Below are 13,026 nucleotides of genomic sequence, written 5' to 3'. Positions count from 1 at the left end.
GCAAGCAGCAAACCCATCACCTGATGTGCTGCTGCCCAGCCTGGAGCTCTGCCACCTTACTGTCCCAGCCGCGTCTTGGGCAAACACACCGTGTGCCACTGCCTGCTGCAGTGCAACAGCCCGCAAGCAAAAGGGGGCTGTCAATCTGTATGTGCACGGCTTATCCAGCACAGCAGGGACAGAATAAAACCTGCTTACTGCTCTCCGCAGCCAGGTTAGGTTTCTAAGTCCCACGTGCCTTCTCAGAATACTCTGCTCATCTGAAGGAGAAGAACAACATGCAATTCAAGACCTCTGAAGCTCTGAGACCATCCAGCACGTGACTGCCTGGGGGAAGCAATAGCCACGTAAACCCTCTAAGCAAGTGACCTGATTTGTGTTACTCACGCTAGCTGCACCCCAGCTGTCAGCAAACCATTGCTCCCACCCCGCTGTGTGGGGGGCTCCCTGCTGTCCCTCACGGTAAAGGCAGCGTGCTATCTAGGGGTGGCCAGAAGGGCGAGATCTTTCCAGCAATCTTGTCGCAAGTTTGGCAGAAAGGGTCACAGTGGTTCGTGATACAATTGCAGGCTATAAAATCAAACACGTTGAGTTGCTAGAAGCTTTTGTGTCCATCCCCCTGAACCAGAAGCAAATGGTGCTGCAACCCAGGAGCAGAAACGCGTTGGCTTTGACAGGCCTTGTGGCTATACGCCACATTTAACACTCACAGCAGGCTCTAGCCCAGGCCAGGAGACCTAGCCAGATCACCCTGTAATTGCAGGACAAGGCATAACGTGCACAGAGCAATGAGGGGAGTGAGGAAAACCTGTGCGTGTAATTGTTAAGCAAACACAGGGCCATCTTGAGCACCGTGTATTCGAGGGTGAAGTGGAAGGGACCAGAGCAATGCAGTAGGAAAGGATTCAGCCCCCAAACTGTGACACACTCATTGTTTCACTGATACCATCCACACATACAGACATGCCACTGATATGCGGGTCATCTGGCCATGGAGAGCCTCATCAGCCTTTGTCCTCTGCTTTAAGAGACACCGTTATAAGCCTGACCAGGGACAGCCAGGAAATCCCTTCTGTCTCCAGACTGCAGCCCCTAAGCTGTTGGGTGTGTTCAGAGTGAGCAGTACAGAACTGCCAAAGAGATCCCTGGCTATCAGCTGGGGCCACACAACACTCACGGATACCGAAGCAGAGCAGGCACAGCAGCAGCAGGCCCAACCTGGGCTGGAAGTTTCCTCTCAGCTGTGCCACTGGCTGCAGCAGTCCCCAAGGAAGCCAGCAGGCTCTGCTGCTGTGGGACCACATTGTTCCCAAAGACTTACAAAGAACTGTGCCCTGCAACAAGCCTCAGCTGCACCTTAAACAATTTAATAAGAGGTGATGATTTTTGAAGCACACGTATCTCTGAATCAAACTTGTGTTTTGGTTCTGTTCCAGTTCAAACTCAGCAGCTCTCTGCTGATCCAGTTAGGATCAGCAGCATCTGAAGTGATTCATGTTGGAAGCTCTAACGTTTTCAGACCAAAAGGACTGCGTACCGAAGGCAGGCAGCTACAGGCAGGCCAGAAGTATCACTCCACTCCACTACATCCAGTGTGGCTTGCGGTCCTAGCACAGCTCTGCAGCTTCCCAAGGGACTAAGGAGCTGGAAAACTGGGCTGGGAATGGGCTCTCAAGCTTCCACAGAACTGCTTTCCTCATAACTTGTGCCCATGCACATCCTGCTCAGAGAGGCACACGTCTGGGCCAACCACTCCTCCCCAGAGGACAGGAACCCCTGTCCCACCAGGAACAACACAGGGCTCGTTTTCTGAACAAAAACTTTAAAAAGGTTTTGCAGAGCCACCCGGTCCAACCCAGCACCATGCAGCAGCAACAAGCGTTCGTTCCAGTTGCACATGTTTGCACAATGTTTGACGAGGGGGAGACCAGAACACACCAGTCCCTGTGCTGAACGGCATCCTGCTGGGGAACGTCAGGTTTTAGTCAAGGCGCTGTTGTGAACTGGCAACGTGAAATATTTCTAGCTCAGAAAAAACAGCAGAGATCAAAGAAACAAGCTGCAAATTCCAAGTGCATTTCTGTCTCTCTGGCTTACGCTTTTAAAGAGAAGTCTGTATGCAGATTTTGTAGCGATTTGTTTCTACAGTGACATTGTGGATCTGGTTTACTGAGGAACACACACAGACAAAAAAGATGCTTATACTTACAGGAGTAGAGCTTAACAATATGAACATTCCCTGCAGGAGCTTTACCTGCTCAGGTATATTACTTCTGTAAGCAGAGCAAGATTTCTGGTGCAGGGTGCAAACAGCAAGCGGGGCATTACAGCAACAGCAGATGGCTCAGGCCTGTCGTGCTTCCCTGCTGTCCAGTGCCTCGCATGCAACACAACGAATGCAGCTTCAAAGGCACTCACTTCCCCGTTTTAAACTCCTTCTCCCTGCTGGAATCACAAGCATGGCGACCAGATGCAGAGCTGGGTTTCTGGTAGGGCTAGTAATCCTCTAGAAATTGAACGTAGGCCAACCAACTTATCTGAGGAAATTTTAGCTTCCAGCCTCCACACTGACATGTTGCAATCCTGACAATCAACAGGCCTAGAGGTAAGTCACTGCACTCTAAGTCTGTATTGGTTCAACACAAAAAAGGGAGTGTTTTTGTGGAGAGGATACAAAAAGTGGATTACCACACCAGAAAACCAAAAAAAAAAAAATATTCTAAACACAGAGCTAGTCACACAGCAACAAAAATCAAGACTCCCACAAAACAGAAGTTGTTTTCAAAATGCAGCAGCAAAACCAAACACTACATCCAATTTATCAACAAGCTTTCCTTAAAGAGCTCCTGTTCCTTCCCTTTATATATTTATTTATTAAAACATCCGTGGTTGTGTGATCTCCTGTAGAGATCTCCTTGGGGGAAGCACGGTAGAACCATGCATTAATTATAGGCAAGAAATAAGTCCCATTGAAAGTCTCAAAACAAGATCTCTCTTAGAGCTTCCAAGTCACACATGGCATGTCCTGCGCAGCCCTCACGCTCCATATCTCTGCTTACCCACATTCCCCCTTCCAGGGCGAAGCACAAACAGGTCTCTGCACAGCCAGCCTCCCACAGCCTGCTCCTTGCAGCCCAGCAGCTGCTTCGCTGGAAGGAGCCAATTTCCACAGAGCTTCTCGTCAGCAGGACAAACTGCCCAAGGGGTCTGTCCCTGACCGCTGAGACTGCCTGTCAGGCCTTGCACAGCCCAAGGGCTCTTTGTGAAAGAGCAGGGACACTTACCACACATTGGGGAATAAAAGAGAAAAAAAATAATTACAGCTTAGAAAAGTCAAGGTAGTGCCACTGAGGGTGCTTGTCCACCTTAAATTGAGTGGCTGGTTGCAGAAAGAGCCTGACTCTGAGGAACCACAGAGCTGCAGAGAGCCTGCTCTTCACCTATGCCCATGTGCACAAAGCACGTATCGCCTTTCACGCATTAATCAAAGGCAGCAGTCCTGCTCCATCCTAGGCACCCAAGCAGCATTCAGAGGTGACCAGCCAGAGCCCTAAGTTTCACAGACCCTGCCATACTCCCAGGCTCACCCAATTCACATGGCTGAAGCCACACGCACCTCTCAGAGCGGGCACTTCTCAAAAAGTCCAAGAGCCAAAATCGCCTGGAAAAGCCCTTCCTGCAGGTCAGCAGAGATCCCTCAGGAGCACTGCGTGTGATGCTCAGGTTTCAGTCCCCAGGATTTACACTTGTGCTAAATAGCAGACTCAGAGGATCTGTTTCCTGCTATTTTGGAAAAGGAGAGCTGCTTCTCACCTTGGAAGGCTGAAGAACACACACAGCAGAGGGAACATCTCCATGGATTTCAAACAGGGGAAGCTGTTGTTGGATCTTTGGTAAAGCGCCCGCTCTTGTTTGCCTTGCCTACCCCCCAGCTGTGCCACCAAAGGCAGGCCGTAAGTCATCTGAGAGAAATTCAGAGCAGACTGCTTTGGAAAACCACCAGCAGCCCCTAACTCCTCATCACAGCAAATTGCTTCTACCAGCAAGCTTCTCTGTGTCTCACTGATTAACTGCTCTCACTAATAAGATACACAAAAGGCAGCCCTCAAACCCTAATTTGATGGTGTGGCAAGAATCCATGATGTCCCCAGGGGATCAGGCAGCCCTGACTGTACACCGGGAAACAGCACAAGGGACACAATGGAGCTCTCCTAAAAGGCACATGGCAAGGTTAAAAAGACAGGTATCAGGGAAGACCCGGGGTTTGCAGCAGCAGGTCCTGGTTGTGAAACAGAGCGGGTAGAACTCAGCCTTTTTTCCACAGGGAAAAAAAGAATCCAACGTCCACGGTACCTGGTGGCACAGGTGGCCCTGGGCTGTTTCATCAGGTCTCCGTGGAACACAGGTCAGCGAGAGACATGCAGCACACGTCCCTGGCAGTGCCCAGGCTGCACTAAGTGCAGTACCTGCACGCACATGCACACGAAAAGATCATGCACAAGCACCAAGGACTCTCCTCAAGACAACTCTGAGGAAGCAGAGCAGGTTTTTCTCTTTCATGACAAGAGAGGAGCATTGTGTTCCTTGGTACACAGGGAACCTCCGACCTAAACCAGAGCTTCAAGAGCAGGATTTCATGCTGGGACAGGCCATTTAAATAAAGAGCCATTTATTCCCCCTGCAGTTTTACACACATGTTCCTCACTGCAGCACTCAAGCACTACTGTTTTGAGATAAACGAATGCGCTTTGCATTCATGGTTTACAAGCACTTCTTATTTATTACTGAGTCTTCACAAGGGGTGGGACTAACCTCGCTATTTACGGAGCCGGAGCTATACAGACGCTGAGTGATTTGCCCAGGGTTACAAGTGAATCAGTGGCAGGGACACAACCAGGTGCCCTGACTCAGAGGCGCCTGCTCTGAGCACAAGGCAATGCCACCCAGCTCCTCTTCTCCCTGCAGCTGGGGAGAAGTCAGCCTCCTCTCCTCATGACACCAGCCAATTCCCGGTGAGTGACTGTCTGTCAGGAATCCTCTGCAATGCCGAGAGGAACGAGGAATTTTTCAGGTTGAACCAACTACACCCAGACAAGGCATCTCCTAGAGAAGGGAGAGCTCAGTCTGAAGCACACAGAGAAGGGAAGATGGAGGAAAGCTGTGGAATGCAACCCCTGTCTGAACGGCCACCTCAGAGACACGAACCACATTTTCCACCTTTCAGACCATCCCACCCTTCCCCAGGTGCTCACAGAGCACTCCCCTGTGGGGCCGACAGCCATCGCTTACACAGAAAAACAGGTCTTTGTGGATCATTAGTTGCCTGTAACACTGGGTAGCAGTTGGAAACGTGGAGGAAGAAAAAGCATTATGTTCTTCCTGTCAGTCATCCATAACATCTCCATATGCCAGAATGAGCAAAACCCCAAAAGCTTTCCAATACAGTATCTTCAGACTGGGTACCTCCAGCCACATACACCACAAGCAGAGTGCGTTTTGAAAGGGAGATGCTGGCTTTAGCAAGAATTTGCAATACAGTAAGGATCTCAACTAAAAGACGATTCTGTGGTCACACCTGGCCTCCCAAAGCACAATTTTCTGTACAGAAGGCAACAAAGTCAAGACATTCTGGCAGCACTACACCACACTCACCTTACTGCCGATATCTTCACGCTTGTTCCCAGGCTTGCTTCTTCTCAGCTTAATGGAAGGGGAGCGAAGCAGGTTTTTGATCCGACTTGTTATTGTAGACCCTTCAACCGACATCATCTCCAGGTATCAGGAGGGTATTACACCCCGTGCAAACCGTGCCTGGGGAACAAGCCCAGGTTTGAGGCAGAAACACCGAGGCGCTCAGCTTTGCTCACGCTTGTTCACACATCTCTGAGGGATTCTGCTCAGGGACTCCACTCCTGTTACACTGCAAAGCTATTCACAGAGGCTGGCAGGCTTTCCTTTTGCAGATTCCAGAGGATCAAATCAGCAGTAATCTAAACTGAAAGATGCACCCAGGGGTCAGTACAACATTCACAATCATTTTTCCAAGCTTCGCTCTTTACGAGAAACGCCAAACGCGAGATTTAATAATAAAGATGGATGCAGCGTTATTTATTCTCAGAAGCTGCCATAAAAACCACCCTTCTTTTACCACCATTTAGCAGCTCTGAATCAACTCGGCTCGGATCTAGCAACCCGATCTTCCTACGCTTCAGCATCAGCTCCTACAACAACCGCAAGAATCACCGGGGTCCCTCCAGCCCCGCAGCCGGCAAGCACAGCGCGGCGCCCGCTCCTCGCAGCCCCGGCACCAGCACGAGGGAGCCCTTCGACTCCCACGGCCCCGGCGGACACGCAGGCAGAAGGGGCGACACCCGGCGGGGCGGGCAGGGCGCGTTCCGCAGCCCCACTGCACAGCCAGGGGCTGCCCCCCGCCACCGCCACCGCGGGGCTGCGGCCGGCCCCTGCCCCTCGGCACGGGGGTGCCTCAGGGGCCGCCCCGGCCCCGCTCCCGGCCCCTCACCGCCCCTACCTGCCGCCCAGCCGCCGCTCTGCCGGCGAGCGCGGCGCCCCGCAGCGCCTGCCCATGCGGCCTCCCCCGAGGAGGGGCCGCCTGGCGGGGCCGCCCCCGCGGCCGGGCGGGGAGGGGCGGGGGCCGTTCCCTCAGCGGCGGCGGCGGCGCCGGGCCTCAGGCAGCAGCGGGGGGCGGCCGCCCCCGGGAGCCCAGCGCCGCCCGGCCGCGCTACGGCGCCTCGCGCGGGTCAAGCGGCGGCGGCAGCGGCGGCGGAGCTGGGGGGCGCGCGCCCCTGGCGGCCGTTAGCGGGCGGCCGTTAACGGGCGCGGGGAGCTCGCGCCGCCCCCTCACGGGCGCCGTGAGGCGGCGAGGCGGGGATGGGGGGCGGGGGGTTCGGCAGGTGGTGTCCGAGGGGTCACAGAATTACACAGAATCACAGAATTTCTAGGTTGGAAGAGACCTCAAGATCATCGAGTCCAACCTCTGACCTAACGCTAACAGTCCCCACTAAACCATTTCCCTAAGCTCTACATCTAAACGTCTTTTAAAGACCTCCAGGGATGGTGACTCCACCACTCCCCTGGGCAGCCCGTTCCAATGTCTAACAACCCTTTCGGTAAAGAAGTTCTTCCTAACATCTAACCTAAAACTCCCCTGGCACAACTTTAGCCCATTCCCCCTCGTCCTGTCACCAGGCACGTGGGAGAACAGGCCAACCCCCACCTCGCTACAGCCTCCTTTAAGGTATCTGTAGAGAGCGATAAGGTCGCCCCTGAGCCTCCTTTTCTCCAGGCTGAACTCTGGGGGAGTTTAGAGGCTGGCCTGAAGGCGGGGAAGGAAAGCGGCGTTTGTGAGGGTCCAACCTATGAAAAAAACCTGCCGTCACCCCCTTGTTTAGCACAGCCATGGGTTGGAAAAGGCCCTCAACATCAGTCCAACTGCCATCTTACACTGCCAAGTCCCTCACTAATGCACCACGTCCACGAGTCTCTCAAACACCTCCAGGGATGGCGGCTGCCCTTCTCAGTCCATCCTCAGAGCGCCCTGCGGGCTCCTTGCTGCTTGCTCCCCAATTTCCCCTCAGTGATGACCATCCCGTCTTCCACAACTGACTCAAACCCAGAGTACTCGCTGCAACTGGGGGTGACCGTTCCAAAAACATAGCCCATGAAAATCTTCTCCCATTAAAATCTTCTGTGTTCTGAAAGTTCAGGCACAGCTTTCCCATGGTGGTCAACCCACACAGGCCATGGTCTTGCCCTTTGAGGTGACCACAGCGGCCCTGACACTGCCAGCGTCACAGCTTGTGACTACGTGACCCCACACTGCCTGTTTTTCAGGAAAAGGTTGTTTTCCATTCAAAGAGGGATTTTGAACAGCCAGGATTAAGATCTTAAGGCTTGGCTGGTCAGAAAGCTGCGTATATTGAAGGAAACACCCAGAGGCATAACACAGGACATCTTTCCAATCTCTGTGAGCTCTAGTCATGCCACAGTAACCTGCAAGAAGTGTGTTTAAAATGTCAGTTTCTAATCTTCATTAGTCTTTAGTCTCCATATATAGGTGCCCTAAAGAAATCCACACCTATGAGTCAAAAAGCAGCGTGGTTCCAGGCTTTCAGAAATATACCACATTTTTTTGATTTACAATTAAATTGCAAGTCAGCAGTGTCACAATTATTTTTTTAAATAAAAGTAATTGAAGTCTGTGGGAGATAGGAACAAAAGTATCTTAGCTTCCACGCCCAAACATGGTCTGCAGCCCAAGAAGAGGCACTTAAGAGGATTCTTTCAGAAAATGTGGGTGTTGTCCGTTCCTACCTATTGCCACTTTGCTGGAAAGCAGTGCCCTGTTGCACAGGGTGAGTAGGGATTCATGAAGGAAAACAGAGTTGGTGGAAAAAAAAAGGAAAAAAAAAAAGAAAAGAAAAAAAAAAAAAAAGTAAAATCCCTCTTCTATAAAGATTACATGGGTGCTTAGTTTTATCCAGACTGGGATCAGTTCTACAGAGTGGAACCACTCGTGCTGGATGCAGAGTTAAAAACATGCACCATCCTGTACACCACGGAGACCTGATACTGCACAGGGGGGAGAAAGCAGTTGATAGTTCTTAAATTTCTGCTGTTCAACAGTAAAACATCAGAGTCATCACATTTGTGAGAAACATGCATACATTTGGGAATGAACTGAGGGATGTCTTTGAAAACAAGGGACAGCTGAGATGTCTGCTTGGGAGACGCTGTTTTAATGCAGCTAGCGTTGTTCTCTTGAAAGCTGAGCGCAGCATAATGTGATTTGTGATTACAATTCTTTGTGTCTGTGAAGCGACTGAGGAGACAGACTATGCCTGAAACATCACTGGACTTTGAAATTCACTGAAAAGGAACTGGGACAGGCAACTGATGCTTCTGATTTTCTGAGTAAAATTTACCCCCTTTGTAATTATTAGGTAAAATGGAATGACATGTCACAGTTCCTCCAGTTCATTATAAAGAGAAAGGTCTTACCAATGATTTTAAAGAAACTTTTTCTACAGTTTTATTAATATAAACATTTTAAAAATCTATTATTACAAGCAGGAATCACCAGCTTCCTCTAAGCATTTTAATATAAGTCCTATTCCACACTTACTTCAACATTAGAAGGGCCTGATTTTCCAATTCTAACATCACATTTATGAAAAATGAGTGCAAAATGTATTAACTCTACAACTATCAAAGTGTTAGCTTGGGTGAAAATGGAGTAGATGATGCTAACCTGCTCGGCTTCAGTTCTCCCTGTCACCTTATCCTCCAGGAAATACCAAATAACTCAAAATGGAAAGAAAAAACTTCTACTTTCTGTAGCACCCACTCCCAAGGTCAGCACCTTGACTGAGATCAGTTGATGATAAGAGGAGGCGGCAGGATTTTAAGCTTCACTCTAAGGTCATGAGTTCTTCCCTTCCAGAAGAGCCAATCTACCATGAATAAATTATATAATTTGCCTTTGGCATTTACTCTTCAATGATGCTCTTAACGTAGTCTTCTGAGGTGTGCCATAAATAATGAGAGCGACCAGATGCCTCGTAAATGAAATGCCCTATTTTTAAGCACTAGGTAATTAGCTATCTGGAAACGCTTTCCTCTGTTGCAGAAATCCTCTGTGTTTTCTAAGAAATAACATCTTGCAAATAATCCCATAAGCCTTCTGTAGAGCTCAAAGCAAAAGGAACATTTTCTAAGTGACTTTAATCAGAATGATTTTCCTTCTCAAAAATGCCTTGATAAAAAGGCGTGTAAAAGACAATATGAAGCAACAGAGCAGAAGTGCTCCGTGAGCCCTCTTAATGTTAAAACCTTTCCTTGAACTTGTTCCCCGAGCTCTTCCCACCACCAGCAGTCAGGCAGGGAACGTGAGGTGACTCTGCACCTGACCCTGCTGATGTGATGAAGACACTCGTGGTCCCACCGCTGTCTTTGCCGAGCACTGCGTGAGCTCTGCGTAACAGGGGCAGCAAGGTGCCACGTGCCTCCAAGCCCCTGCTGCATCGCTACCACACTGCAGCTGTGACCCAGCGTGGTTGCCTGATCAGCTTGCTTTTGCCTTATTTTAAACTGATTTCTTTCTCAGAGAAACAGACCTGAGACAGCATTTCTTATTTTTTAGATTCCAGCAGACAATCCTGTTACTAGAAGGAGCTCCAAATTGGAAGTCGTGGCAGGTGGCATGAGGAACTGAAGCCTGTTTGGAGACCAGGTGTCTTAGTCAAGGATTGGCATCACACCAATGCAAATGAAGGGCTCCCAAACAGCACAGAGCAGAGGCTGAGTTTGCTCACGTGTGTCTGCTAAAATTGTGTGGACAGATTTTGCTCCACACCATCACTGCCTCTATCCTGAGCAGCTTTCCATCTGGTTTAGCAAAGGCCAAGTGAAGAGCAGAGCACATATTTTGTAGCACAGATTTTGAAATCCCTGGGAGGAAGAGCATTCAGTCTTCTGTAAGAGCTGTTGACACCTCCACCTCCACGGGACCATGGCGCTGGTTTCCAGTTAGGCTATTGTCTACCATCTTAGCCTCACATGATGTTGACTCTGCAGGGTCATAAATTCTTTCTGCACCTGGTGAGTTATTAGAAGAGCAAACAGCAGGCACTCAGGTGGGGAGGGAGGGTGGAGGAGGGAAGGTAAACAGCTTAGGTCTACTCCAGAATAGAAATAAATACGTAAGACAATAGGAAGGTAAGGGGCAAAAGAGGAAAAGCAGCTACTGTGTTGTATATAGAAGATGTTTTAGATGTGATTTTCCTCCAGCTAGGAAAATGACTGCAAACTTCATAATCATTTCATTACTAACCTCTTACTCAGCAATGAGTTTGCCCGGACAAAGCACACAAGATCCTTCACAGGAAATACAAAAGTCTTCTAAACAAAATGTATGGCGTGCCAGGTGGTGAACCCCAACCAGAGTCAGTTGCTTTTGTTGACTTGTTCTCCGCCATTGGTCTTTGTCCCTTCCTCTCCTTTATGGTCACAGCTAAAAGGGACAAGCAAAATGAGTTTCTGGAAGTTATTTCCAACCCAATCTTGGGTCTTTTAGTCTGGGTCTTGGTGCCTGACTTGAAATGTTTAGTTTCCAACCAACAGCTACACAGGAACTAGGGAAAATACGGGAGTAAGAACAAAATGTGTTGTATGGAAAGCCCAAGCGAAGATAGGGAGATGTTACTTAGAAAAGGCTTGTAACACCAAGGGTGGGTAATTACTGTAGTGAAATTAAAGGTGCACAGATGTATTTGGAAATACCAAGTACAGCCAAGCCTTTTTTTTTTTTTTTTTTTTTTCCAAATTAGAAAAATGAGATCTAAATTGAAGGAAAATATTATGAATCCATTTAAATTTTAACTCAGGTGAACAAGTCCACTTATGTCTCACTCCTGTATCTCAAGGGATCAACTATGCCCATGTCCTCATTTAAAAATGCTCTTAATGTAATTAGCGAAGCACATACATGTGTCTGCTCAGCTGTCGAGCCATGCATCTGCCCTGTGCTGACTCACCTGGTGCCTGAGGCACGCATGCATCCGGTGCATAGCAAGCTCTGGAGCTTGCCGTGAAGTAATAAATGTGATAGAAAACAGCCTGGGCCAGGTGACTGGAGGCTGGAGGAATGGGCGCAGGACCTCAGCAGCACGTGCTCCGAGCTGTCCCCGTGCGAGAATCACTGCTGTGGGGAATGCAGTGCCGCAGCTGCTGGCTGGGAACATGTGCTTCAGTCTTGCCTGACCTCTGTTTTACTGAGGGATCAGCAAGGACCTTAGGGTTGGGCAGAGACAAAACCAGCCAGGTACAGATAAAAAGAGGGGTCTCTCTCCTTGCCCAGTTAGGTGCCCAGGGCTGGAAGGCACACACAGAGATGGGATGTTGGATACAGGCAAGGGGCACCCAGAGCTGAAAACCACATTGTAGGAAAGCATTTGACTGAGCTGGTGGATGCCAAGTCTTTGTTCCCTTTTGTAGGAGTTATATTTGTTCCATTGTTCTCCTTAATTACTGCTCCCTGGAAATGTGAAGCACAGGATGAATTTACCATTGAACTCCTTGAGGAGCGATAACGGCTTCCCTTAGGGCAGTCACCTTGTACCCTTCCCAGTTTGGGACCCTGAAATATTTCGCAGCAGAGCTGCTGACACCTACACACTTCATCCTGTTGGCAATGGGGATCAGGGTGTTTGAGGGAGGTAGCCCGGAACAACCACGCCTCACAAGCACCTTGAAAGCACTCGCAAGGGCTCCCTGAGCTGCCTTTCTGCTCTAAGGGCCTGTTTCCTGGAGGAAGGTTGGGTCTGGTTAGGTTGCGTTGAGTCAGGTGAGGTAAGAGAGAGCTCCTGACAGCTACAGGCACAGAATGGGATCGTGGGATAGATTTTCCTGAGCATGTCCAAACACAGATCAGGACACAATCTTCCTTCTCTTGTCCTCCCCCTGGCAGGATAAGCAGAGCATACAAACAATGCCATTTTCACTCCAGGGCTGTTCTGCAGGAGGGGAAATATATATATATTAAAAAAAAAAAAAAAAAAAAAAAAAAAAGGTGCTGTTCTTTTCCAGGTCTGCCCTGAGGCTTGAGGGGAAGAGGTCCTGCAGCTTCCCAAGGGTTGGACACCACGTAGGAAGGAGGCCCCTGCATGGCTTGGCCATCACCTCCCTGGATGTTCCTGTGTTCAGAGACCAGTTCTGCACAGCTCCACAGCGAGCCCGCGGGGACCTGGAAGGAGAGAACGTGCAAACCCCTCCTGTGCTGAGCTGCGCACCCCCACCGCCTGCCGCCAGCGGTATGTAGGTCACTGGTGCCATCGTCTGCCCCTGAGCCCCGTCTGCTCCTGCTTTACCACTTTGTTCACAATTAGCTTGCGTTTTTGTAATTGACCTAAATAAGCCTGTTTGTTTCATTATCCTTCATCCCATGCTTTGTATTTCCAGAGAGCAGTCATTAAGGAGAACAATGCACTGCAAATATCTTCTGCAAGTCCG

The 13,026-nt window shown here is 49.7% G+C and overlaps 1 protein-coding gene across 4 annotated transcripts in view; it reads right to left on the bottom strand.

The window, feature by feature from the left end:
- The window catches only part of MAPKBP1 (mitogen-activated protein kinase binding protein 1), a 94,727-nt gene extending 88,159 nt beyond the window's left edge, over positions 1 to 6,568 (bottom strand). For 3 of the 4 annotated variants that reach the window (XM_032187804.1, XM_032187806.1, XM_032187807.1), the window contains exons 1-2: positions 6,530 to 6,568; positions 5,653 to 5,995 (exon numbers count right to left, since the gene is read on the bottom strand). In XM_032187804.1, the coding sequence (XP_032043695.1) occupies positions 5,653 to 5,769 (117 nt within the window). In that variant the 5' untranslated portion in view covers positions 5,770 to 5,995; positions 6,530 to 6,568. The remainder of the gene's footprint in view (positions 1 to 5,652; positions 5,996 to 6,529) is intronic. The other variant, XM_032187805.1, reaches the window with a different exon arrangement.
- Between the last annotated feature and the right edge of the window lie 6,458 nt (positions 6,569 to 13,026).

The sequence above is a fragment of the Aythya fuligula genome, chromosome 5 (genome assembly GCF_009819795.1).
Source record: "Aythya fuligula isolate bAytFul2 chromosome 5, bAytFul2.pri, whole genome shotgun sequence".
Taxonomy (NCBI): Eukaryota; Metazoa; Chordata; class Aves; order Anseriformes; family Anatidae; genus Aythya; species Aythya fuligula.
The sequence above is the reverse complement of the archived record's forward strand: the minus strand, read 5'-3'. Positions and strand labels throughout refer to the sequence as shown.